Source organism: Melanaphis sacchari, unplaced genomic scaffold (genome assembly GCF_002803265.2).
Source record: "Melanaphis sacchari strain LSU unplaced genomic scaffold, SCAv2.0 Contig85_pilon_pilon, whole genome shotgun sequence".
Classification (NCBI taxonomy): Eukaryota; Metazoa; Arthropoda; class Insecta; order Hemiptera; family Aphididae; genus Melanaphis; species Melanaphis sacchari.
This window is the reverse complement of record NW_020271605.1, coordinates 1,766,140-1,790,407: the sequence shown is the minus strand read 5'-3', so window position 1 is coordinate 1,790,407 and position 24,268 is coordinate 1,766,140. Positions and strand designations below refer to the sequence as shown.

The following is a 24,268-nucleotide window of genomic DNA, read 5'->3' as shown; positions in this document are numbered from 1 at the left end:
CTAAGATATAAATTTATTTATTTCCAAATATAATCTACTATACATTCTTTATTTTATGTTATTATGCATTAAATTATTTTTAAGTAGGTACAGTTATTTTAATTAAAATAATAATTATAAGATACCATGTATTGAATTATTTTCACGACAATTTGTTTAGTTAATTTATGTTTAATTTTTTAACTGTCAATCAAAGTGCGATTTTAAACAATGCTTGTCGAATTTAAGCGAACATAAATCTACGTGCACTATCGACACAATCGTGGATTTTCACTTTAGATTTTTAATTTAACAATATGTACAGTAATAATGTAGGTATGTCGTATGTACCAACCAAAATACCAAATTATGAACGTATAATATTATTTAAAAATGTAATGATCCACGGTTGTGAATCGACTAATTTTACACTTGGAATACTACCTATTTTCAAATCATGAAATTGAGATCCTCTACATAATTTTTCTTAATTCGTGTACTAATGTGTAATTTGGATGTACTGTTACAAAATACTAATAGTAATATTAATAGCTATAAAGTAAGAAACTATTTTTATAAGAAATTTTATAATATAAAAACATTTTCAGTGTTTACTAACGTTATCTAGTCAATGCGATATTATTTTTATAGCTTATGTAGTTTGTCAATAGAGTGCAGTACACACGAAATCCTTATTTTGAAACCCGATATAACGATAAAAGACCAAAATAAGACTACTTTTTTGTAAAAATTCATGTTTTTTCTTAACTGTTTATGTGTTTTTATCGGTAATTTTGAAAAATAATGTTACATTTTTCATTTTGACCTCCCTCAAGTATAAACAAAATTTAATTTGATATTCATCTACAAAGTCCTCTAATATCATTTTAAAATCAATACATATTTATGGATTCGTTCAGAATCTAAAATACGTACCATATGCCCATACAATATATTATTTATTTTATATTATACAAATGTACTGAAAAACTACCTATGTTTTCTGTTTTTCCTTCTTTTTCAACTCATAGGCATGGTATGGAGCTAGAATAATAAATATATTCAAATATGTGTTTATATATATAAATAACATTTAGTATTTTAAAATAGGTAAAAACTTTTAGGTATTCTGATAAATTTAAAACACAAGGTATATAACTGTCTTATGTTGGTTATCTATAATATTATTATTGTATAATAATATATATTAAAATTTAATGAGTATAAATATTGAGTTAAAATAATAGTGTTTTTTAAAAAATACTTAAATTACATCACTGAAAAGTAGGTACACATGTCACATACCTATTATCGTTACTACTTAACTGTCTTAACTAATTAAAATATTAATATTATAAATATTATTTGAATTTGAGTTGGGAAATAAAAAAATTTAAATTTGGGATGTTTTTTTATTATTACGTTGGTGTCACAGTGGTGGCAACAACAGTTGGTAATAACTTTGGATTATCATATCTCAGGTCCTTATCATTTTTCGGACAAGTGCTTATCACCCTGGGATATCATTGATATCAGTATATCACCACATGGCGTATTTATATTTTATTTCCCTGTCTCTAGTGACCGCCGAATAATTACCCTTATTTCTATATTATTCTGTGCTGTTCCTGTTAACCGTTTTTTCCTGTCTAGTGTTCTAGTGTCATACTAATCTATAACTAGTGTATTGTACATGGATTCATATCGGACTTGTTGATAACTACTTGGAATACAAAATGGTACGGCACAATAATCAGTTGCCAAATAATTTACCGCAACTCCAGAATCTTATAAAAAGAGATCCCGCATCGTATAAGGATGAAGTAAATTTAAAACAATTCACTAACTATTATTAATAATTTTGTGTTTGATATTTAAAACTTAAACATTTTTAGTTCCTTCAACAACAACGCCATTATAAGTCTTTATTGGCAGTTTTCACGTTGCGTCCAACAGATTTCAATAAAAGTCTCGATGAACTGGTAATGTTTATGGCTCAGGTAGCGCATTGCTATCCTGGTGAACTGGCCACCTTTGCACAAGAGCTTACAGATATGTTACAGACTCATGGACCTGTTCTAGATAAGGATATGCGAATGGTAATTGTTAATAATGACACAATTTTAAAATTAAAATATACAATCATAATGTTAATGTTAATGTATTTATATTATTAGACATTTTGCCGAGCTTTAATATTGTTACGTAACAAGCGATTATTGACACCAACAGATTTGCTTTCTCTATTTTTTGGATTACTCAGATCACAGGATAAAGAATTAAGAAAATTTTTAGAATCGCATATAGTTTCTGATATTAAAAACTTAAATTCAAAACATAAAGATGCCAAATTAAATCGGGTAAGTGTTTTAAAAATTACTAAAGTTATAAGCAAATGTAGAATATATTTATTTTTTTTTATTTTTTGTTAGAATCTTCAAAACTTCATGTACACCATGCTTAAAGATAACAATGCTAAAGCAGCTAAAATGTCTTTAGTAAGTATAAAATAAATTCTATAAGTAGAAAATTAAATATTTATATGATATAATATTTTTTTCTAATTAAGGGTATAATGGTTGATTTGTACAAAAAAAATATTTGGAGAGATACAAAAACAGTCAATGTAATATCAACAGGTTGTTTTTCAAAAATTACTAAAGTCATGGTTGCTGCATTAAAATTTTTTGTAACCGTGGATGCTAATGATTCTTCAGATGATAGTGATTCGTCAAGTTCAGATGATGTAATTATTTACCAAATAATACATTGTATTGTTTCTTAAAATACTAACATTTTTTAAATTATTTAAGGATACGCCAAATACTAGAGAAGTAATTATGGCTAATAAAGTGAGCAAAACAACAAGAAAAAGAACAAAAAATTTAAAAAAAGTTAAAAGATTAGTTGAGGTACGTATCTTTTTTAATTACTAAAAATAATTATTTATTTGTATTTATATAAATGTATTCTGAAAAATAATTTTATTGAATTTCAGAAAAATAAAAAAAAGAAGAAACAATCACAATCATCTAATTTTGCGGCTTTGACTTTAATACATGATCCTCAAGGGTTTGCAGAAAAATTATTCCATCAGTTAGAAAAAAGGCATGAACGGTTTGAAGTAAAAATGTTGACGTTAGACGTAGTGTCACGTTTAATTGGCTTACACCAATTAATAATTTTCAATTTTTACCCTTATATCCAAAGGTTTTTACAACCTCATCAAAAAGGTTATTATATAAGTTTTGTCTTTCTATTAAATATTTAATCATTTTTTTTTTTTTGTTATTAATCAATAAATATGTATTAGTTTTAATTTATGTAACTAAATTAGTTATGTTAAGTTGTATCTTTAACTTATTTTGATATTTTTACTGAAGTAGGCAAATTCCACATTATATATTGTTGTATTTATAGTTTATGAATGCACGTGTAAGATACAATTAAAATGTTAACTAATGAAAGTCATAATATTAGATAAAATATTAATACTGTAATAATTTAATCTAAAATTTCTTTAGAGGTAGTACGAATGATGCAATTTGTTGCTCAAGCATCACACGAGATTGTTCCACCTGATGTCTTAGAACCTGTGTTACGTGCATTAGTAAATAATTTTGTCACAGAAAGAAATTCATCTGATGTTATGGCAATTGGGTAAGGTTTGCATATTTAGTAATTAATTTTTATAATAGCAAAAAATATACATAAAATTGTGTTTCTTAGGTTAAATGCGATTCGTGAAATGTGTTCAAGAGCACCCTTAGTTATGACTGAAGATTTACTAAGAGATCTTGCTCAATACAAGAATTATCGTGAGCGTAGTGTCATGATGGCAGCTAAGTCATTAATACATGTTTATAGATCTTCTATGCCACATTTATTACATAAAAAAGATAGAGTAATTTTTTATTTTTTTTGGTGGTTGCATTATATTTATATTATTTAATTATGATTGTTATTTTATTATTCAGGGAAGACCTACTGAAGCATCATTGGAAATAGTGGCAAGAAAATATGGTGAAGTAGATGCAAAAGAGTTTGTACCTGGTGCTGAAATACTTCTCGAAACAGAAAATAATGAGTCTTGTGATGATTCTGATGAGTCAGGCGATGAATGGGTGAATGTTAGTCATTCAGAGGACGAAATCAGTGATGATGAGAATATAGATGGTGAAGATGAAGATATTGATGATAGTGATGGTGATAATGATGATGATAATGATGATATTGAAAGTAACTCTGATACTGAGGGAATAAATGACAATGATCAAAGTATTTCTACACAGAACTCAACAACAAACACAGTTACAAAAAAAAAGAAAGTAATATCTAAAAAAGAACAATTAGCTGAAAAGAAAGAAAAAGCAGCACAAGTTAGTTCAATGAGGATTTTATCTGATGAAGATTTTAAACGAATTGAAATAGCACAATTAAGCAAACAGATGACTTCTGCTAAAAATCGAAAAAGACCAGCTGAACCTGAAGAAACATCTAGGTAATAAGCATTTTTAAAATATATTAAATATATAATGAATTTTTATTTTATGTTTTTCAGGGGAGAATTAGTAAGGCTTAAAGATATTGAAAATATTTATAAAAAAAGAAAACATGATAAACAAACAAGAATAGACTCTATAAAGGTACCAATAAATTTATATTTAAATAAATCAAGTATTTAAACATTTTATTAATTGTAGAAAGGACAAGAGGGTAGAGAAAAGTTTGGATACAAGGATGGGCGTTTAAATCCATTTTCTAGTAAGACAAACAGAGAAAAAAAGAAAACCAAAAATTTCATGATGATTAAACACAAGGCAAAAGGAAAAGTGAAGAAATCTTTTAAGGACAAACAGGTAACTTATAAGTTTAAAAAAAAAATCAATATATTTTATTTTTAATAATTATAATAGCTTAAATTCATGTTAGTGATTATTTTAATTATTAGTTAAAACTTTTAAAAATAAATAAATAATATCCATAAGAATTAATTTTTTATTTTAGGTTAGAGGATTCCAAACTTTTTTGATTAACGTATCCTCAAAAATAAAAACCAATAATCATACCTCTCTTGAATAATTGAAACATTTTTTTATTAGTGTATAGTGTATACAATATCTATATTTGCTCCTTATAGTATGGGAATTGTTGGTTTAGGATATTGACTCAAATGTGATGTCTACAACAGTTAAGAATATAATAATATTCTGTAATTGTATCAATAAAATCTAATGCATTTATCACATTTAAAAAATTAATTAAAAAAATAAAAATAGTGAAAGTTTATAGATTTAGGTATAAAGATTTTACTTCACTTTTTAAAAGTTAATTTAATATAGAAATAAAAAAATACTAATTGAAGGTATTTTTGTTTCTTATTATTTATTTATATTCCTATATTTTTTAGATTTTTAAAATTTAAATAAAACAAAGATTATTTTTTTCAGATTGCATTACGAAATCATTTGACCAAGTTGAAGAAAATGAAATAATCAAATTAATTATATTTGAGTTACATGTATTCAAAAGTGTGAATAAAATACAAGATAACCAATTGAAATATGAATTTTTATTTATTCGATGTGTATTGCCTATATTATTTAATTATTAATTTATCAAAACAAGTTAAACAGTTTTGTTTACTTAATTAGATAGGTTAATTAAATAAATATTGTCTATAATATTATTAAGAGACAATTATCAAACTATTACACAAATTTTAATAGCTTGTGTAGATCTTCATGTATTCTAAAATAATGTTGTACTAATATATAGTATAACTTATGTTTAATTGTGTACATATTATTAGTTAAAATGAGCAATAATCAATATTTTCAATGATTAATTTGGAATGTAGATATGTATTTGTTCTATATTGAGTATTTAAGAAATTACATGACATATTATTATATTCAGTTTTATGTGTATATTAGCAAAACTTATTGGAGTTAGATATTACTGTACATAAATAGTACAGGTACCTAACAAATTTGTTTCTCAAATGCAAGCCCTGATTAAAATCAGAATTTGAACGAGTAATTTTTTATTTATTGATTTATTGATTTTACTTTATTAACTTAGGTTAATATAGGTTCAAAATAATTGATAATGTACTTAAGAGATTTGTAGGCTATGAAAATTTTAAAATTCTAGTGATTAATATTAATCTATCAATACTATACCACCATGGTGCCTTTTGTACAATCGTGTGATTTTTGTTTAAACTGAAATATTCGTCTCCTTGTTCTAGACTTCTTAAAATCATTCCATGTTTGACAGTGAATTTTGATAACAATTTTACATAATATAATTATGCTATCGACTAATCGAATACCTACCTACCTATTAAGTATTAATCATAGTTTAGGTAGTCATTTAAAATAAATAATAAAATCAATTATTTTTACACACATATAAGATACCTAGTCCATAATTTGTATTAAATACATATTTTGATAAAAGTAGGTACCTAAAGTAATAATTGTTAAAAAAAAAAATAATAATAATAAAAACCAATATTTAATCTCAACGGTATTCTGAATTATATTGACTAATGTTTGGTTATAATTGGACTAATAATTGTACCCTTTCGGCGTAGATACCTTACCAGTAATCTGTTTAAGAGAACATTTTTTAATCACCATTAGAGGTAGGACCTTTCTACGTCCTATCACATAAACCTATGTCTACCCTCCTCAGGCCAGGGCTCAACCATATAATTTTGAGGCAATTGTCATTTGTCTCGCACTCTCTTTGTACTCCCACTGATCCTAGCTACATTATGCATATTATTTTTAATTATAGATAGGTAGGTAACACCTACCTATAATATTAATATTGTTAAGAAGACTAAAAGGTTCTATAATGTTAAAATAATAAAATACATTTATTTATTTTTAATTTATATAGTATTTTTAAAATCGATTTTTATTTTACCTAATTATTAATTAGTAAGTATGGAAAAAGTTTTAAAATAATACGTTTATTAGCGCAAGCAATGACGCCAGGAACAAAGACTGGAAGCCAGTAATATTGTTCGCTATACTATTAATACTGGTTGAATACGTTTCGAAAAAAATCTTGGACATTTCTTCAGGTAAATCCAGGTACACTCGATTTACTCCAACGGTATTTATCAGCTGTACAAGATTTGGATAATTGATGATATCTTTAGGATCACTACACCAGACAGTTAGAGTTGAACCAACCGGCGATGTCTCCAATAAATATTGAAGTTCCGATATCGAATTGACTGCAAACGACGCTCGTACCGCGTAAGTCACAGGTTTCATGTATTTGTTTTTAAACAGTACGTCTACCATATCATTAATGTAATGCTCCGAATACTTGTCTGAAAAGTATATAATTTGGGTTTATCGTCATCGGCTATAGTAAACACGTTATCCATGCTGGTATGCTTATATTATCACAGATTAAATGAAACATTTACCTATTAAATATTAATTTAATCTATGCTTATTGGTATAATAAAAACGATTATATACCGTTATCATTGCGTTGAGTAGTCCAGCCTAACGATAAAATTGAATCTGGAAAACTTGTGGACGATACTTTAAGGAAAGTATCTGCGTCTACTCCAGGACTGTTTCCTGGACCGGGACCACGTAAGATATCTGCATTCAACCAAGGCAAACGATTTGGAGGCGAATCCTAGTTAAACCATAAATAGGTAATTAGTAATTATTAATTACCCACTATACATTACGTATTATGTATAGGTATACGATAAGGTCTTGAAATCTAAAACCGTGGTAATCCGATTGAACTTAATAATAACTATCATACCACTTTATTTAAACGCAAATTTTCCTGCTTTAAGTTTAATTTACATGAAAATTGATTAAAGTCATAGGTAATCATAACGAACCCTTTAACCAATCCCGTTCACACCAACGAGACCCTACTATAGTAATAATTGTATTATTGTTGTTGTTAATTTATTTATCATACTATCAAAGTATTTATAATATAGTATTATTATAATTATTGTATGAAAATGTAATAAAATAAGAACGCTTTTGTATTTGTACACCTAAACCGTGGCTAATACTTAAATATGTTAATTATGTTTGTGTACCACAAAGGCTCCTACGGGGATGGCGGTTGGCCTTAAATGATGATGATGAGAAAATATTATAAAAAAAAGAAAATAACACCCAGAGATTTATCTCGATAATAACTATAATAATAAGGTGACCCGTAAAAAGGACGGGTCACCAAAAATAAATATAATAAATATAAACAAAATCTGTTTTAGGCACCGTCGTGCTATAATATTATATACCTATATTAGAAATATTGATGTACTAAATTAATAGCAATAGTAAAAAATAGGGCGCCCAAACAATATGACAAGAATTAGTAATAATAATCGGTATACGAAACACAAATAATAATAATAACAATAATAATAAATCATGGATATCAGTGATATCACCTATAATTCAGGGGTCGGCAATTAAATTCTACGGAGGTCCAGAAAATCAAAAAAAAAAAATTTCGAGGGCCGGTAAAAACTAAATAGGTGTACTCAGATATTAGTTAATAATTATTGTGTTATCGCAACTGTTATTGTAAATAGCAATAAACGATATAAACACCATCGTGTAACCTCTAAATACATCATAAAATAGATAAAATATATTATATTATGTGTGGAAAAAAAATAAATATTTTTCGTGGTCCAATTATTTTTCCTTCGCGGGCCGTCTATCGCCGACCACTGAGTCCTATATCAACGACTTGGATCTCGAACAACGTGATCGCGTGAAAATCTCCGCTGGAACAACGGTATGGACTATTATACTGTTTGATGCCAATTCTCGATATTTACGCCCACGTGAAATATAATAGGTATATATATATATATGTCGTATCCACATAGTGAAACCACTCATTTCATAAACTGGATATCCAGATAGTGAAATTCGTCCAGATCGTGAATTTTGACGAAAATACATTTATATGGACATCCATTTCATGAAATGGACAATACCTATATCGTGTTCTTTGTGTACCTAATTATTATTTTATTATATTTATAATGGTTCATAAACTATCGTTGTACGTTTATACATAATATTATATTTTATTATATAAATAATTATATTTTAACAAAAATATTTTTATTTTATTTTTCACGATTGATTATGACATTGACTGTTACAAAGCATACTTTTCAATATCAATAAAGATAATAATGCTTTATCCGTGATCTATATTATATGAGGCTGTTAGAGAGATATCAAATTTAATTTCGGTAATCAAGCCCGGATCAAGAGCTTCAAAGGTCCAGGGGCCAATACATGGTTGTGGGCCCCCGTCAATAAAAACAATTCTTTAAAATTATAAAATTATACAATTATTAACAAATTTAAACATTTTTATTTAAATAAGATAACGATTGACGAGGATAAAAATATTAAAAAAATATTATATTTTTATTAAAATATATATTTACACATAAAATTAAGTTTTGTTTATGTAAACATGTTTAGTCGGTAGGTATCTGAATTATAAGTATCCGTGACCGAGACAGTCACATAACAAATTTTCCAAAATTTATTTTTAAATACAGTAATATCAAAATATATGCCTATTCCCAACAAACACAAATCTGGCTATGGCGCTATTTTTCCCCACTTACCATACTATTAGTGGTAAACACGGTCGACCGCGGGCCCCATCGACTGTTAGCTCAAACAAGAAAAAAATAAAAATATTTTTGTAGGTACTATAAAAAGTACAAATTATCACTTAATGTAATTTTAAACCGAGAAAACTACGGGCCCTTAACACGCGTGGGCCCCGGGGACTTGGCCCCTCCTGCCAACCCTTAATCCGGGCTTGTCGGTAATTCCACATCTGATATGAATGTTTCTTTATCAAATATTCGGATGACAATTAACGGATACCTATGTAACTCCTAAGTTGTTCAAAAAATAACATTTAGTGAGTGTTTGTGTATAACACAGTTACTATTGTGTTTGCAGTTTATACGTGTACCTATTTATTATTTCATACAGCAACTTTTAATAAAATTGGAAGAAAAGAACGTATTTTATGAAAAGCTAGATGAATATTATAAATTGAAATCTAAAAAAAAAAAAACCGTTCCCTAAATATGCTCAATTACAGATGATTGCTGAAATAGAAATGGCTAAAATGAAAACGTAAGTAATAAGTAATATTAAGTGTTATAAAATATTCATGAGATTAACTATAATTACAATATTTAACTAAGTGCCTATATTTCTCTATTGTTCTATTACCTAACAAAATAGTTAATTGATTAACTTAAAAATACCTTAAACGGCTTAAACTTTACGTACATTTTTTCCTTATTAAAATAAAATAAAATAAAAATATTTTTGTTAAAATATAATTATTTATACAATAAAATATAATATACGTATAAATGTATAATGATTGTGTTTATGAACCATTGTAAAATAAAATAATAATTACACAAAGGACACGATAAAGGTATGAAATTGATGTCCGTTTCATGAAACGGATGTCCATATAATGTATTTTCGTCAAAATTCACGATCTGGACGAATTTCACTATCTGGATATCCAGTTCATGAAATTAGTGGTTTCACTATGTGGATGCGACATATATATATATATATATTTTAATGTATGCGCGGCAAGAGCGACGTGCGCGACGGATACAACGACGGCACAAAAGTTATATAATATAAAATAATTGCGCAACGACTTGAAAGGTCAAAGCCCTTGTTAGATGCAAAAACACACGACGCAACCGGCGCAAGAGTTAACGGCACGCGCGGGCCAAAAGTTAACGGCAACGTCTCGACGATGTCGAACGAGACCAGCGAGTGAGTTCCCTTTGGACAGTGGTGGTCAAAGACGCCTATGCCATATATAGACAAGAGGGGAGGAGGGCGACGATAAAGTCGTCGAGCTTATCGCACGCAAACGATAATCATAGTATATCTTTCGAACAGTCTGTGTAATGTGTATTATAAGTATACCTATTGTATTTATATAAATACAATCATCGGTTATACAATAATTTATTCTATAATAATTAACAGTTCAATGAATTTTCACGAAACCAATTTTTATATATCGTGCCAAAATTATTATACACGCTAAGAACATCTCAATAATAATTTAGCGATAAAAATTTAAATTATGCATTTCAATTGACAATGTAGTAACAACTTTAATTTTTATAAAACATGTTTAATGATTAATTAAATTACTGTAAAATTAGTGTTTGACGTATCAGTCTTTATACGCTCATTTATCTTTGCTGTATCTTACCGGTTTTTTTTTTTTTTTTTTTAGTTATTAAACTAAACTATTGACAATAAAACATCGTTAACGTGTTTAAGCGTTGAACTATTCATCGATGATTTTTTTTTTATTTTTTTTTTTATATGTATATAAAGTTTTCCTGACACGGTCGTCTAAACTTAATAATATTAATTATTGTTGTTATTAATATGGTCAATACTAAAATAAAACAAGAATAAATAACTAATTACGCGATGCTACAATCCTATTAAAAAATACCTACTTTATAAGCGTTTTCAATGACTGGCAAGGCTAGTTTAAATGCTTCAGTTGATTTAAAATCAAGCTTTATAATTTTATTTGTATTGTTCCATGCATCTAAAAATTCTTTAAGACTCAAGTCTGATGTTATTGAAGGAGGATGACCCATTATTGGTATTCGGTCAGTTTTCTCCGCTTGTGTTTGAGGTTCATCAATCAAATGACCAGTAATAACATCAGCTTCTATCATTGTGAATTCACCTGTAGACAATATTTCAAGTTCATTTATTTATTTATTATTAGACAGTCATTTTTTTTTTTTGCATCTATCAAATATGAAAAAGTTAACTATGTTTGAGGTTTGTTTTATAAATTGACGATTTTTTTTTATACAAACAATTTTATTTTTATTCCTTCAGTTGTGAGTTGAATAATTTATGTAATTATGAAAAATATATGCTTCAAAATGTTATTTTTATTATGTTATAATTAATTATTTTAGTAAATTTCTTTAATATTAATAATTAAAAAATTATCCAACAATACTATTTTATTTAAATTAGTATTAAAATTAAATTAAATATTTATAAAAAACAAACTGTTAAGTATATATTATTATATATAATATCCACCAAATATTTAATTTAAGTTATAACTTATAACAATACAGTATTTATATTTTATACTTATATGTTTAAAAATCATAGTTATTTTTACAAAGAAAAAAAACGAAAACTAGGTACCATTTAGATGTGAAATTCAAAATACGTGTGTTACAATGTTATATTATTATGATATCATTACGTCATAACTCATAACATAATAAAATCATTATTACGTAATGTTGTATTGTAAAATAAATAATATATACAGGATAATTGATCAAGCGTACTCATTATTTTTTTCCAAATAATAAAAACATTTATTATTTTAAATGTGCTCAAATTTTAATTTTTTGGATTTCCAAATATATCAACTTAAAGTCTATGTATTCTTAAATACTTAAATTTTGAATACTTATTAAGAAAGGCATACTGTTTCAACAAACTGACTTTTTCTTAAAAATTAGAACCACCCGTTCTTACTATAAATAAATTGTTAAGCAAATTATATTTTTTATATAAATGTTAGTAAAAAAATGTATTTATAAATAAGTCAACTTTTTAAATTACCTATAATTATAATTTAAGATAGTTAACGAAAATACTCGTATTTCAATAATATTTTTTATTGTAATAATATAGATTTAATAATTAATCTAATAGTGACAAATTATTCGCTTTAAATGTAAATACAGTTATTTCATTTCAGAAGGGGGTTTTTTTAAAGCGAATTGAAATATTATCTAAAATTAATTATAATTAGTAATGGAAACATATTTTCTGATATGGGATGTCTTATATGGGCATGAAAAAATTATTTAAATATATCTCATAGCCTCGGGGAATTGACATATTATTATATTAAGTAATTCAACTAAATCTATACAAATTAAAGTTATCTTATTCTTATATTTATTGCCAATAAGAATTTAAAAACATTTTTCCAGTTTCTATGTATTATCACAGTTTTGGTAGCAGGTATCTAATAATATATTGTAAATTGTAATTATTGCATTCAAATAATATAATGTTCATATAAAATAAATATTCCTGATTAATAGAATTGTGTTATTAATAAACCACTTGTAATGTATTTTCTTAGAAATATTTTTCTGATTATTTTAAATAAAATTAAGGTAATTTCAAGGTATTGATTTAACTACACAAGTGGTAGTAATAATAATAAATACAATTGTTGGTATATATGGTTATCAGTTATCATTAGAGCTCGGATTTATATGTATTTATATAACCAAAATATGTGCATGCTAAAAAATTCAAAATATGTATTATCCTAATTAATTATTTAAAATTTAATCATGTCTTTTGGAATCTTAATGAAAAAATTATGCTAAAAAATTAATAAATATTAGTAGCTAAATAATAATTTAAAAAACAAAAAAATGATTATCTTGATTTCAATTTATAATAGTACAGGCACTTTTTAATTTTAAAATTTTAAAAATTGTCGATTTTGTTGTAAAAATACTGAATACTGACTTAAAGATCTTATTTTTTTTTAACTGATGATGTTATTGGACAATAATGCATGTTGACTACGTGTCATAAAAGTAGCATGGGCGCTATTCAATGTTATTCGACTTTGAGTACTAATTATATTAGACATTGGTTAGATTTGATAAAATTTATTTCGATTGGTAATTAACAAGACGAGTAATTATTTATGATTGTCGATCGTTGATTAGCGCAGAGCTTGTAAGTGACATCAAAAATATGACGTCCTGTCAACGGTGTCGATGCGATATTGTACTACCCTAATCGTAAATTATTGATTTACTTATGAGACGTTCTCAACAATTCTGTATTTTGCAGAAAACATGTTGAATACATCAGAAAGGTTAGGTTTTATTGACAAAATTATCTGAAAATGTGAGAGAAAAAATGAAAAACGTAAAAAAATGTATAAATGATAAATATGAAAAAATATGTAAAATTAAATATAACTATTTTATCAATAAAAATTGTGAAACAAATTAACTATATTTGTTAAAATCAATTTATCACGTCCCAGAAAAAATAAGTTGGCATTTACGTATAAATCCAAGCTTAACCCCAACCAGCTCATCAGGGACCTATTTCTACACCAGCACTACCTGGAAATCCAATTAGACGACTCAAGCAGAACTGGTGCCGTGACTTAAAAAATGTATAAATTGTTTAAATTGAATGTTATTTATAAACTGTAAGTAATAAATTGTAAATGTTATTGTAAAGCCACTAGGTGTCTCTAATGAGAGATTTCCTACCTGTTATCATTAGTTCATAGTTTTTCTTTCTTTTCACCATAATTATTACTTATTGTACACCTCTGTATTGATTGTAATATTTCAAAATAGAGTCATATTTAAAAAAAAAAAAATCCAAGCTTTAGTTATATCATTAATACATTCGATTTTTCAATAAACTCAATTTTTTTGTAATGACTACCACAGGTTAACGTGTTTTTATTTTACGATAATTTTTTAATTTGCTAGCCAACAAAATTTAAAATGGTCTGACCAAAAAAACGTAGGTACTTTGTAAAGTTTATAGGTTATTTATTTTTTACGTTACATAAAATTTTATATAATTATTTCCTAAGTATAATTTGGGTTTCACATATTTGCTCCTTTGCTAAATTGTCATAGTCAACACTCAGTGGAAAAGTCACGATAATTAAATTTTCATTTTATGATAAATCCGTTTTTCACACCTAAAATTTAAGTGGGAAAAATTCAAAATAATCGTGATTAAAGATAGGTTAGTATTACATTTTTAGATTTTCATTACTTAAGCGTAAAATATTTCTAGGGAATAAATCGCTCTGTACACCTACATTCGACTATTTGTGTTGTGTTATGTTGTAAATCACATATTATATTGGCATTGTAATCGATAGTACTTAGGTATGTTTTGTAGGTATATTCAAACAAGAAAACGCGCACGATAGAAAAATAAACAACGAGACGCGTTAGCTTCGCTGCTGTATCGTATATACAGAGCGTTTATTCGTCAGTGAATGTAATTAAAAACCATTTGGCGTTTTGGTTTTAATACGTTTTGAGTGTTTTTGTGATATTTTAATGTTTAGATTGTATAAACATATTACAGCAATAATTTTGTCATCTCTCAAAACCCCTCGATATAATATGTCAACGAGTTTAATTGTATAACTATCGTGACATTAATAACTTAAGAAGGTGTGGAGAGGCCAAAATCTTTCTACACAAAATTCAAACCAACCAATAACATACACAAAAAGCTATTAATATTTTACTATTGGAAGCCTATCCTCCAAATACTTCGTCGCACCAATAATCAACTACCTACCCGTAAGTATACTTATAGCTATATAGTATCAACCTCGGAAAAAACCACGAAATATCGGCTTTTGATTTCACTCAATGACTGATGACCTAGATCGTTCTCGAAGTTATAATAGTACGTGCGGAATATCCGGACACACTCTGTATATGTGTGTACACAATATTATATCATTATTTTTAAGCACGGGGCCCGGGCGGGTGTGTAAACAGTGTACGAACAAATCGTCACAAAACGTTTTACCGACGATCGATACGGAAACGACGATTACCTAAAATAGGAAAATTAGTGTAGCGATACCTGTAGCGCCGTCAACTGTGCAGTTTTCGTTTTAGCCCGCCAACTCGATTGCTCCGCGACACGATACGTATTGCACACCTTACCTCCCCCCCAAAGATATAATATAATATTATAATAATAATTATTATACGTAACAATAATATATTACAACACCAATAACCGAACGTAACACGTACAAGACTGCGGCGATGAAGCCTCCGGACCGGATGTGGTTGATATTGTTGGCGCTGCAGCAGTGCGTCGCGGCGTTTGCAGTGTCCGGCTCCGTGGACGAGTTCCAGTGCGCGTGCGGTCACAACGCGGCGAACCACGTGCGGGCGGCGCGCGACACGCTGGTCGGCCGCCGGGATGTGGCGGCGGCCGTGGAACTGGCGGCCGGTTACGGGCCGCTGGTACGCGCATGCTGCTCAGGCCAGCAGCCGCCGGAACCGACGGCCCGGTGGCTGTGGTGTTCGACCTGTACGCCAGCGGGCGCGCCGTCACGCGGCGACGGCCGCGCCCCTCGAAGCGCTCGTCCGGTGGGTCCGCGCCGACCACGTCGGCCGCGAGTTGAACCGGTACCTGGCCATCTGCAAGGCGCGAGGCGTGGGCGGCGAGTCGCCGCCGTGGAGCGATCAGCTGTCGTTCGAGAAGTACGTGCTGAACGTGACGGCCATCGCGGCAGCGGCCGGAACTGCTCAGGACGGCGGCGGCGTGCGCGAGAGGACCTTCGCGCCGCGCAGTCTGTACCTCACGACGTGGCCGCCGACGACGGCGCGCTGACCGCTAACGGCGTGGGATGCCCGGCGGGCGTCGACTGGCGGTCGGCCGCCGAACGGTTGTCGGCCGTGTACCGCGCGGCCGTCCGCAAATGGGTGCTCGGCACCCGAGAACTGGTCGTCTATCAGAAGAAGTTCGTGGCCGCCGTGCTGGTCACCCTGATGGGTCACTTGCTCGTGCACGTCGAACACTGTCGGGCCCATCGGCTGCTGGCCACGGTCCAACCGACCAGCGACGTCGCCGCGGCCCGTGCGAACACCAACGCCGTGGCCACAGTCGCCGCCGCCGCAGCCGCCGTCGTTTCCGGTTCCGCTTCCGCCGACGACGGCAACGTGCGTCTGAACGTCGACGACGCGGTACCGGTTGGCGAGTACGAACTGATGTGGATGTCGGTGAGCGCGCTACTGGACAAGTACAAGTCGTACTTGGCACTGCAGGCCCCGGAAAAGTCGTGTTACCGGACGCTGGCCGAGGTGGCCGCCAACCCGGCGCGCGACGACCGCGGGTTCCGGTCGGCGAGGCGCGCCATCGAGACGTGCATGGCCGAGTTGGGTGCCGGTCTGTTCGGCCCGGCGGCCACGAACTGGAAGGCTGAAGCAGAGCAGGCCGTCGCGGACGAGCCGCAGACGCTCATCGAGCTGATCGCTCTGGTCGACAACAATATTAGCGCCGCCGAAAAGTACCTGGAGAACGTTCGCCACCTGTTGTCTAACGTCGATTTTAACATAGTCAACAAATTTATGAGGAGCACGCACATCTGGCTGTCATGATTCGTGGCGGTTGCAATCGTCGTTATTTACCTAATGTTATATTATACGACACGTTGATACAATAATATTAGTAAAACCAATCACAGGGTAATACGATATTTTATTAAACGGTGGTTTTGTTGCACATTTACACACTGCTGCGGTGTGTCGATAAATTATACCGAAAACGAAATTACTTCGACTTGCACAGGACATTTGTATATTTCTTAATATTATCATTTATACATACAATAGCTATCGTTCGATAATGATTTGTATTATACCTAAACGTATTATACGTTGCTTGTTTATTTTTTCAAACTTTTTTTTTAATCGACAATTTGACGATACGTATACAAGTACCTATATATTATAAATATTTTGAATATTTTGTGGCAAGTGACGATAAGTTTCTAAGAAAAAGGAAACGATTTTTACCAGTCCATATCCAAATGATAAATCTTATTATATTTAATTTATAATTATATTTGTGTGAGGTTTTCACGAAAAAATGTTTAAAAATAAATGTGTAATTATCTGAAAATTTTATTTTGTTTTAACTTCATTAATTCTTAAACCCCGATTTTATCGTAAGTATTTATAAATATTCACGTTTACACTGTCATACTGGTAGATCCGCATGGATTATAATAATATATCGCGATGTATTTCGGAATGGTATCACTGAATACCAACTTAACCCACAAATCACAACTCATTGGTCACTACCAAGTACAGTAAAACCTTTCTATAACGGAATCGTTTAGGACCAATATTTTTTCCGTTATAAAGAGTTTTCCGTCATAGAGAGGTAGGAAATTATATATTATTTACACCGGGACTATTGACATTTTCCGTTATAAGGAGGATTCCGTTTAATAGAGGATCCGTTATAAAGAGGTTTTACTGTATACTCATCACTACTTCTTATTGTAAATCTTAGTATACCTAGCAGATTGTTGTTTATCGAAATAAAAATATTTATTTTTCCTTTATTTATTTTGAAGTATGCAAATTGTAGGTACCTATAATAATATTTTCATAATCAAAATATGGGACGAGAGAAGGATCAGACATGGTGTTGATAATGCGTGGATACAAAGCTACCTACACAAGACCTGTGATTCAAATCTGTTTTTTAGTATATGTTTAACTGTCTAAATAGGTATGTAAATAAATTATTTTAATTTAAATAACAAATAACGTCATAAAATTTAGGTACTTAATAATGTAGGCCGACAGATCATTTCCGCTCTGAATCGTTTTTCATATGCAATGATATATTATCATTGAATTCAAATTTAATACATCCAAAAATTTGACCGACTGGACGCTTAATTTACAGTAGAGCTGTATACCCACTTGTGCACCTTTTTATCTTTTAATCGATGTTTAATGTTAATTAAAATTATGTTATTAATACAGATAAGACTTAATACTATATTACTATACTATAATACAATTTATATTATGTATTTATTTATATTTATTATTATTATTTAGTAGTAATCATTACTCATTATTTGCAATACAAGCTGCATAATCTTGCAGGAGATAAGTTAATCAAAGCTATAATTAAGTATAATATCTAATCTGTAATATATTATTGTTTTATTTTTTTAATAAAAAAAAAAAATATTATAAATAATTTATAATACCTCATTACTGTTTTATATTTTTATTATACCTACTTATTTTTTTTTATTAGACTCAAAAAAAATCACCTTTTACTTTTATACAATTACTAGTTATATTTAGATACAAATTAAAATTTCAAAATTTATATTTTGTTTTAATCATTATTTAAATATCTAACTGATTAACAAATGATATGTATTATTTTTGATTATTCTAATAGATTTTAATACTCAAATTAGAATTAATGACATTTTTATAATATAAATAATCAAAATAAATATCGTCAATAAAAACAGAGTATTTAAAATAATAATGATAAATTTATTTAAGGTAGTTATTCTTTTTTTATGATTATATCTAATATAGTTTTATATGTTTTACACTATTACGATTATCTTATTTTGGGGTGAATAAAATTTAAAAATATTTTACATTTTCAAATGTCTAATAGCAAATTAAATAAATTATTGAAGAATACTAATGCGAAACACTTGAATAAATAGTTTCCACTTCCCACAACGATCATAGTTAATTTAAGTAGTAGTTCTTAAAATACAGGCTAAAATAGACTTACTTGTCAAGGCCCTCTGTAGCTTGGCCTTGGAATTAACTGCATGATCCCAGGTGGCCGTTATCAAACTCGTTTCTGCAAAAAAAAAAAAAAAACCACCGATCAAAACAATTGTATAAAACAGGATTTCCGAGGTCTTTGCCCATCTCTGCTTAGTACACAATAAATAGTATTTTTATGTTTTTTATATCTATTAAATACACATGTTCGTACGGTCAATGTACTTACGGCCTGTCTGCGTGTCGAACATCTGCATTACTACTCCCAAGATAAAATCGAATAGCGTCAAGTTCATCTGAAATTTCAAGAAGGTCTACGTGAAATACCGTTCGGTAGACTTGCCATTAGGACGTACACTGACGTTATTTTTATTTATCGTCTCGGTAACCAAGACAAATGTCTAGAACAGTGACGCCCACCCTTTTTCCTTTGGTTGGCCACATTAGTCAAATATTACATAATATGTTGGACACCAATAATACAAACAAAAATAAGAGAACACAAAAAAAGGAAATGAAATATCTTGGAAATAATAATTATTGTACTTTTATGAATCTTATTTTAATTTAAAAATGTATGGTAGATCGCGGATTAGGTATCACTGAAATAGTTCTATGTAGATATTGTAAAGGCGCGTGCGCATACGTTTTGTAGTAATGCGTTACGTGTAACTTCTAATCATTAATGGACTTAAATTGTTAAAGATAATCTAAGTTTTCCTTTTGTAAATTTACATTTTGATAAATAATTAAAATTTTTTTTTTATATAATTATTTATCCTTTTGTGACAATTTACATACTATAAAAACATCCAAATCATTGGTAAAATATTTTATTTGTAGGAGGAATTTGTTTTTTTTTTTTGTTAATAATAAACAATATAATTACATATGAGGAAAGGAAAAATAAACATACATTTATTTATAGTTAGTATTTTTAAACATTTTCATTTTTTATGCCACAAACTGAAAAGGTTATTTTCATGTAACACATTTTTCAGTAGATCATTTAAAAAAGAGGCTCAACTTTTAAAGTCTTATTCCTTTATTATATAATACAATATAATACGGTAAAGTCAATTTGACCTGTGGCTATAATGTAACCTTCAAAGGTATCCCGTGTCGATTGCAATAATATTATAATACTGACCACGTTGCACGCAGATTCGAGCGATACCCGTTTGCGTACATTAACCCCTTCTAGCAACTCGTTTGCGCACATGAATTTTTGATACCTACGTTTAAATAACCTAAACGTAGAACGGCATAACACATTTGTGTATATAAACTATGGAAAAAGTCTATTAAAACTAAAAAAAAAATTGACAACAAAATAGTCGTGTCTTGTAATTGTCATATATTCAATTAAAATAGGCATTATATAGAAATATATAATAACTCAACAAGTAGCCGAATTATCACTGAAAAAAATTATAGCTTATTAGCTTGATTATACTCTTTTCAATTAATATATGTATCTTAACAAAGTTTTTAAGATAAATGGTATCATTATATTGCATTAAATATAGTAAGTTACTGTTACAATATTAGTCTATGTTATGAATGAGATTTAATAGTTGTAAGCAAATGAGTTAGTAAAATTTTTTATTAGCTGGTTTTTACGCTTTTTAAGGTATGCAAACGAGCTACAAGTTTACAGGTAAAAAACTGTATACTGCGTGAAAACGAGAATCATCGGTAGATTTTAGATTTGGCGGAGTGCCGATCGATATACCATACATAGATATTAAATTCGTATAATATAATGTACAGATATGAAATAGTATTGTACACACGCGACCTCATGTCGACGATGTTTGTGTATGCGTCAAAGGGCAATGGCCCGTTCTCGGTGTCTAGGTGATACATAATAATAATAGTTATTATTAGTACAATTATTGTTGTGTATACCTACGATTTATAAAATGGCGGTTCCAATGGGTTTTCTTAAAACAAATCCACCGAACCATAAAAGTATAAAAATATTCGAAAACTTTAAATAATATTTTTTGAAAGCGCGTTGTATGTTAAGTTCGGGCTATATTAAACTGGGAAAACAAACGATAATTCTTAAATTTTCTTCTTATATAGAAAACGTTAAAAAACAATCACAGAATACAACGCGTACTGTGTATTTTATATTTTAAGTATATAGTACTCAAGGACAGCTTAATAATGATACGATAAACGGCTAAAAACCCAACGATTAGTGTCGGTTAACGATTAGTACCATTTAAAAAAAAAAAATCAATATCTATAACATAGTGAACTGAAATTATTCGCATACAACGGCTTCAGTCCGAAGTTGTTGCAAATCATTCAAAAGTCTAAAGTTCAAACTTATCGATTATCAATGATGTGTTTAATATAATGTAATATTATTTTAATCAAGCTCGACAAATGTATAGATTTGATTTGTTTATATCATAATCATATAGGTACCAATGTGTAATACATCGTTAACATAGATTCTAAGAATATTTAGGTATTTGAATCAAAATAATTTAATAATGATTTTTGTAGAAACTGTCAAGTATCAATGTACTTATTCCTTACATTCTAAGTGTTACCTGTATCAAATAAATCTATAGAGGACGTCGAACTTTTCGTGATGACGTCTATCTTTCATTATTAATGTATATATTATTATTTTATAATTTGACATAATGTGTATATAACATAATTAATTCTATAACTCGTTTAAAATGTGAAATTATTACTTAATGACCACACAGCGTGAATCTACTGTAACGTCCCCTCTTCACCGAGTAGTCACGGACCTTACGTTCGCTATACCGGTGGAGTTATGTTTTTATTAACGTGGTCTTGGGGAATCGACCACGGTGTGTGATATTAATATATTAGAGATCAAGGTTACCTTATTCAAGTAATGCACAGTATTAAATGTATAACGTATATTAGGTTTAACAGATAATTTATAATTAATATATTATATAGAATACGGGTTACCGATCGGGTAGATTTTGACAAGCCGTAAGTGTGGATTGAGGGTGGTCGCACGGATCGTACAGGAGTCTTCTTCACAGTCTGTCTCTACTCCGTGTCGCACATACTCTCTCTATACGTATTGGTAATAGTTATATACCCCACACTGTTGTCTAAAAGCCTTAGGTCAGCAGTCAGCCCCACTTGCTATTCCTCACACTCAGCATTTTAGCAAAATGTGCCCTACCTAAGGAATAATGTACGATGTCAATAAACGGCAATAATTGTTACACTACGTAGGTAACTATATAATATTATTCGCGGACGTAGTTAGACTATAATATAATTTGAATCTGATTGTGTCGATTGTGATCGTTATAAATTACACAGATAAAGAGCCTTTTATTATTTATAAATTATAATCAAAACCCGGCGATTAACTAGTGAAAAATAAAAAATTGTAAAATGCCAAATGTACCGCTGATTAATAACAAAGGATTTTCAATTATTAAGTAACGGATATTTAATATTTACAGCAGATAATGTATAACTTCATTCTTGAAGGTTGTGTTGTAGTAATATCGATGTATTTTTCTTTGATATTTCTTTATGATGATTTATCATGAAATATAATATGACATTTTATTAAAATTATATTACTTTTAATTTTTGTACATCGTACATGCATACATAATAATCAACTAAATGCGTATTATACGTAAATATCGATTATAGTGAAAACAATTCTAATTTTGGTTTTACATCCCGTAACAAATTTAAATTATTAAAAGTGTAAATTTGATTATTATTAAGCAGGTACTGCTATCGAATTAAGATTAAAATTGAATATATTATTGAAATGTCATAAACAAATAAATATCTAATTTTAAGTTTGGATGTGGTAATTATTAAAAATATGACAGATACCGTTTTAATTTATTACAAAATTTCGATTTATTTTTAAACTTATACGGTTTTATTCAATTCAATTCTGTTTTATTATTTTTCATTGCAGACTTTAGTTAATAACTAATATAAAATATTGGAGTAGGTAAATTGTGTCACTGAAAAAGGTCACACATATACTATGTAAATTCCATGTTGGTGTATTCTGTTTATTTTCACTCAGCAAAACAATTTAAAATTTTCATTAAATTGCATGCAAAGTGGTTCATATATTAGATAGAAAAAATTCAAGAGACAAAAACCGAAAAAAAAAATTGTAACAAGAAATATAATATATGAGGCTATACTAAAACAAATACAATAATATTGTAAAAACGAAAGTACTTGTTTAAACTTTGTACGAGAGTTATCAAATAAATTTGTTTCTAGTTTCTTAATTACTGATTTTTAAAAACAAACAACAAACAGTAAAACCAATATTAATTTAATTATATTGGCAAGCTCAAGATTGAAAAATAGGATTGAAAATATTGATTTTATAAAAATATCCATGTGCGTAATTTACGTATAAGTACAAAATGTTTAGACTGCAATTTATACAAAAAATTTAAAATGCTACGGAATTTATGGTGACCATTTATATAAGGAGTAGTACCTATATAAATATATAATGTACCTATATATTATACGATCATGATGAAATACAATCGCCTCTTACAAAGTCGATACTACTATGCAATCAGTGGCGGCGTGAACTTATTATTTCAATGACGCAGTCAACAATTTTCAACACCCATCTACCTACGTTTTATATCAACACCAAAATAAAAAAAAAATATGAAACACTAAAAATAGTTGGAGAATTATATAATTGTTTTAAATATATAGGTATATAATACGCGTGTACATATAAATAATAATAATAATATAATAGGTACATAT

General features: G+C 29.3%; 2 protein-coding genes across 5 annotated transcripts; one reads left to right on the top strand and one right to left on the bottom strand.

The window, feature by feature from the left end:
• Window positions 1–1,529: 1,529 nt before the first annotated feature.
• On the top strand, window positions 1,530–5,516 carry LOC112602224 (protein SDA1 homolog). Its single transcript, XM_025350181.1, has 13 exons — window positions 1,530–1,802; window positions 1,875–2,078; window positions 2,157–2,339; window positions 2,412–2,477; window positions 2,549–2,725; window positions 2,793–2,891; window positions 2,978–3,212; window positions 3,504–3,639; window positions 3,709–3,883; window positions 3,957–4,480; window positions 4,541–4,625; window positions 4,683–4,838; window positions 5,430–5,516. The coding sequence occupies exons 1-13, from the start codon at window positions 1,716–1,718 to the stop codon at window positions 5,472–5,474; spliced, it is 2,172 nt and encodes a 723-aa protein (XP_025205966.1). The 5' UTR covers window positions 1,530–1,715; the 3' UTR covers window positions 5,475–5,516.
• A 1,397-nt stretch (window positions 5,517–6,913) lies between these two features.
• Window positions 6,914–19,878, bottom strand: LOC112602279 (protein FAM151B). 4 transcript variants are annotated; one of them, XM_025350269.1, is made up of 5 exons: window positions 19,704–19,878; window positions 19,479–19,550; window positions 11,555–11,793; window positions 7,488–7,653; window positions 6,914–7,333 (listed from the first exon to the last, which is right to left on the bottom strand). In XM_025350269.1, the coding sequence occupies exons 1-5, from the start codon at window positions 19,768–19,770 to the stop codon at window positions 6,951–6,953; spliced, it is 927 nt and encodes a 308-aa protein (XP_025206054.1). In that variant the 5' UTR covers window positions 19,771–19,878; the 3' UTR covers window positions 6,914–6,950. The 4 variants fall into 4 exon arrangements, with proteins under 4 accessions (XP_025206054.1, XP_025206057.1, XP_025206053.1 ...); XM_025350272.1 differs by lacking the exons at window positions 19,479–19,550; window positions 19,704–19,878 and adding exons at window positions 15,759–15,836; window positions 15,935–16,008; XM_025350268.1 differs by lacking the exons at window positions 19,479–19,550; window positions 19,704–19,878 and adding an exon at window positions 15,935–16,201.
• Between the last annotated feature and the right edge of the window lie 4,390 nt (window positions 19,879–24,268).

Coding starts and splice junctions, on each gene's coding strand:
- LOC112602224 (XM_025350181.1), top strand. CDS start 1,716: ATGGTACGGCACAATAATCAGTTGCCAAATAATTTACCGCAACTCCAG. Junction 2,340..2,411: donor AAGATGCCAAATTAAATCGG/GTAAGTGTTTTA, acceptor ATTTTTTGTTAG/AATCTTCAAAACTTCATGTA. Junction 3,640..3,708: donor TCTGATGTTATGGCAATTGG/GTAAGGTTTGCA, acceptor TGTGTTTCTTAG/GTTAAATGCGATTCGTGAAA.
- LOC112602279 (XM_025350268.1), bottom strand. CDS start 16,160: ATGCGCGTACCAGCGGCCCGTAACCGGCCGCCAGTTCCACGGCCGCCG. Junction 7,654..11,554: donor TCATTGAAAACGCTTATAAA/GTAGGTATTTTT, acceptor TGGTTTAACTAG/GATTCGCCTCCAAATCGTTT. Junction 7,334..7,487: donor TACTCAACGCAATGATAACG/GTATATAATCGT, acceptor TATACTTTTCAG/ACAAGTATTCGGAGCATTAC.